This window comes from Phalaenopsis equestris, unplaced genomic scaffold (genome assembly GCF_001263595.1).
Source record: "Phalaenopsis equestris unplaced genomic scaffold, ASM126359v1 Scaffold205674, whole genome shotgun sequence".
In the NCBI taxonomy this organism is placed as follows: domain Eukaryota; kingdom Viridiplantae; phylum Streptophyta; class Magnoliopsida; order Asparagales; family Orchidaceae; genus Phalaenopsis; species Phalaenopsis equestris.
In genome coordinates this window covers 1-4552 of record NW_018225146.1, presented here as the reverse complement: position 1 = coordinate 4552, position 4552 = coordinate 1, and the positions used below count along the sequence as shown (strand labels likewise).

General features: G+C 34.4%; 1 protein-coding gene across 1 annotated transcript in view; it reads right to left on the bottom strand.

Annotated features, from left to right (window-relative positions):
* LOC110036373 (arginine decarboxylase-like) overlaps positions 1-2660 on the bottom strand; it is an 8299-nt gene extending 5639 nt beyond the window's left edge. Inside the window, 2 exon segments of the mRNA XM_020740805.1 lie at positions 2389-2466; positions 2573-2660. Of these exon segments, the coding sequence (XP_020596464.1) occupies positions 2389-2466; positions 2573-2614 (120 nt within the window). The 5' untranslated portion in view covers positions 2615-2660.
* Between the last annotated feature and the right edge of the window lie 1892 nt (positions 2661-4552).

The window sequence follows — 4552 nt, the reverse complement described above, 5'->3', positions numbered from 1 at the left end:
TTTGTGGATTTTTTTTTTTTATAATTTTTTTTTTTTTTTTTTGCAAAAACTTAGATTGAAATTTTGATTAAAGATAAAATAAATTTGGCTATTTGCAAATATTCAAATATTTTGATTATTATCATTCAACATTATTAATCTATAGGTGGCAGGTAGCCTTTTTATCTATACGCAAATATTTAAATATTATAAAAATTTTTAAATATTAATATTTTAATATTCAAAATTTGAATTTTCATTATGATTTTCTTGCTTTTTTAAAACCTAACAACATGCATTCCCAAGCAATAAAATTAATTTATCAAAAATTTAAAAAATGATAATTAAACTATGAACTAAATATTTAAGCTTGTTTATTTTTTGGGTCACGCTCGGACTAAAAGTAGATATAATGAATATTTAAAAAATTTATAAAAATATCTTATATTTATAATATGTGTTTTTCATTTTACACATCATATGTTATCCTTCAATATAACTAAACTATTTAGACAATGTAACAAAACTATTAGAAGTTTAGAAATATAATCGAAATAGTAAAAGGTCTTATGAATATTTAATAATTTAGTTGTAGTCTAACTTATTTGTATTTATTTGATAATTTAAACATAATATTTAAAATATTAATGATATTAAGAGAAAACATATAAGATTGAAGTTAAGAGTACATGTAAAAATAAGTCTGTGCTGATACAAAACACAAAATCTATAATAATATTCTTACACAAAATTTTCATAAGATATTGACTGCAACAAGTGGCTATGAATGAAGGAGGTAGCAACAACAACGACAACAGTGACGACAAAACTAGGAAGCCACGATGGTAGCAGTAGAAACAACAAGAAGCAGGTAGCAGGGCCAATAATGACAATAAGGATGGCCAGCATATGCAAGAGGAAAGACCTTGCATGAGATGTAAGATCACGTGTGCAATGGCAAAATTAGGAGGCGGTGATGACAATGGTGGAGGCAGGAAGCATTGACGATGGCAGCCACAATGGAAAAAACAGGAGGAAGCACCAACGGCTACTACAATACTAGAGACAACTGGCTACAATGATATGATGAAAGATGAAAGGACAGACCATACTTGTGTAAGGAGTGCAAGCCGAGCTGTGCAGGTGCAAGTTAGATTAAGTAGAAAATAAATTCAAAACCCCTAAATATCAAAGCATACACCTCGATGCGTTTGAGGCGAGGCACACCCCGACATGCCTCATCAAACATGCAGCATACACCTCATCTGAGAAACCTGAAGCGTGTGCCATATAGCACCTTTGGGCTCAATTGCAAGGCACACCTTAGGCTGCACAATTTAAATCTGTGCAGAAAGTTTCAAAATGAATCTCTGTCTCTTGAATGGACCCAACAAAAATCAACAATAATTTCATAAGATTGTTAGATGAATCAATTTCTCTCCCCAAGAAAGGTGTGCTAAGATACATGTCTCACAAAACAAACTTTGAGAATTTTGAATCTTCAAACATAACTTGAATTGCAATGTGCACATGGGGAAATTATCACAAGCCGCCAAAATACAACCAATAATGAGAACATAAAGTGCTATTAAAACATCCTCTTGGTTGTTGCACTGACCAGCAAGCAACCATTGTGGCGAGTCTATCATCACCCAACATATCTCTGTCGCACGTAGCTTTTTACAACACGCAAACAAAAACCTGGTCTGATTGAGTCGATGCTACCTAGTTGGCCCACTCCTAAGCCAGCCAATTCGACTATTTCAAGATGACTCGAACTCCTAATCAAGAAATGTCGCACGTAGCCTTCTATATTCTCATGCATGAACAAACAAGAAAACCCCGACTTTTTCCCCACCATCGAAATAATGCACAAAAAGATTGAACACTAGCAGATTGCCAAAAAATCCATCTCCGCCATATTTAGTGAAACTTATAGTAAATCTACAAATAATACTCCTTCACCAATAACAATTAAACTCAAAACCTACTATGTTCAGCACAATTGCAGGAAACTTTACATGCTTCATCTTCTCTAGTTTGCTAAGCGCAAGACAAAATAAGCTCTAAATTGGCCCCAACCATCCAGTACCACTCTATTTTCTCAATTCCAATCTCATCAGCCAAAAAAAAAAAAAAACAGAAAATATAGTAGCATTCTTCTCCAAACACAACTTCAGCGAAGTCCAAAAAAAAAAGTTCCTAGTTTTAAGCTTCGTATCAACCCAAATCACAGATTAAAATTTCAAATTAATAAAAAAAAAATATGTTTCGTAACTTGAAGATAAACCCTGACAACTGGTAATGCAAAAAAATCATGTGTAACAAGCATTTGCACAAACAACTGGTGCGAGTAACTTGCAGGAAAAAATTATCACACTCAGTGAAGCATCAACAAGTACGACTTACCACGGAAACAACGGTATTAAGCCTACATTTCCTCCGGCGATTTCCATCTCTTATTCTCCCAACGCTGAATTCCTTCAGCTGCAACAAAGCAGAATTTTCTTGTCGAAAAGAGACAACGAAAGGTACCAACCATCTTTCCTTGAAGAATAAGGTCTAACGAGGAGAAAAAAGAGATATTACGAACCCTAGAAATTCCATAGAGCGACTCCATTGGCAAAGAAATCATTGGGGGAAGGGCAATGGAGCGAACGAATGACCGGACAAAGGAGAGGAACCTGTATTATCGAAAAAGGCAACGGCCTAGTCGAGCTGGGTAACCCGGACTGCCTTAACTCAGCTCTCTCGGAGACGATGTAGTGTGGTATAGGGTTAACGCTTCGGCTAAAGGACGCTGCCGCCATTGTTGCCCGAAAGCAGAGGCTGAGAGGAGGTCGGTCACTCTCTATAGTTGCCGCTCCGGCCTTACGGAACTGACAAGAACAAATCTCACTCGTTTTCATGGAATATATTTTTTAGATTGGTATATACATAATTAAATAGTTTGCATTGAATTAAACTGAAAATACATTTTACTGAGATTATAATAAATTTATATGATTTTTTTTTAATTAGAAGAAAATACTATATTTTTAAACTCATAGTTGAATCTACTAGTTATTATTAATAGACTTTTAATTTGGGGTATTTACATGCGAAGTAGATGAAACATTTTGCATATCCCCCACCTAAACTTCTTACCACAAAATATCAGAAAAAACACTATAATCCTTCGTAACCCTCATTTTCCTGAAAAATTATTACGTCTGTAATACAAGAAATATTTGCGTATGTCTAAGTTATATTCGCGTTATACCCCATGTAACCTCTCTGTAACCTACCTGTATATGAAAACAGAAGCGCGGAACTTACTAGAAGGTACAGATAGGTTATAGGAAGGTTACAGGGGGTATAATGGGGTTATAACCTCATAAAATCCTCCATGTAACTTGTTTGCAGGTTACAGACGTACACAGCTCTACATCTGTCTTATTTACGCAATTTTTTTCCCATTCAATGCCTCTATTATTTGATAAAATATTACATGCAAAGTTCAAAATCTGAACGCATACGGATTGCAAGTACACCATTATTGTACTTGTCGTTCACAAATGTGTACAACAAATACAATATTATACCTACAGTCTGGATGTATCCGGATTACATACGCAATATTCTATTCTATAGGTCACTAATAATCTTCCACATCTTCATTTTTAGAATATTTCATCATTAATTCGGCTCCAATTCTCGTGTATTTAAGAGATTATTGCAGCAACGCAACGACCTCCCAACCTACCTCATCCAGTCTTATACTTTGCACGCGCTCGCTCGCTCTTCATCCATTACCTACAACACTTGTCTAGTTTGGAGAATGTTAATTTGGTTAAATCAAAAATTTGCCTTTCATTAATTCAAGTATTTTAATCAAATTTTAGATGCGTATAACATTTTTTTATGATGATTCTCTAATTGTTGTCTAGGCTTACATTGACATCAACTAGCATGATTAGTTCACAGATCATTAAATAATAATGAAAGAGTATTTTAGCGTGAATTTATTAGATTTTTCAATATTACCAAATCATTATAATTGAAGGCCTCTATGTTTCTCAAGTCAATAGCAAGAAAATAGAAAATAAAATTGTAGTATGAAACTTATTGGAATATACAACATTACTAAATTTTTGGGATTTTCACTTGTGTACCACCTAATTTCTATGTATTGAACAACTAACCTATCAACCCAGTAACCAGGAAGCCTCTACTACGTCTTGCGACAGCCGGTAACAGATAAGCACGTTCTCTATTTTACCCTTAAAACCACAGGGTACCCCCCACCCCACAATCTCATATTCAGATTTCTACTTATATGAGAGGAAAATTTGATTTTTTTTGTACCTTTTAAAATATCACTTAGCCCTCTTATGTTGGGAAAAAATTTATGTACGTAAGACGTACCCAACGCTACGTACGTTAGGGAGGTTATTCATAGGGTATTGGAGGGTTATATCTGCGTTATACCCCATGTAATTTCTCTGTAACATACTTGTAACCTACCTGTAACATAAAAATATATGAAAACAGAAACGTGAAACTTACTATAAGGTGCAAGTAGGTTATAGGT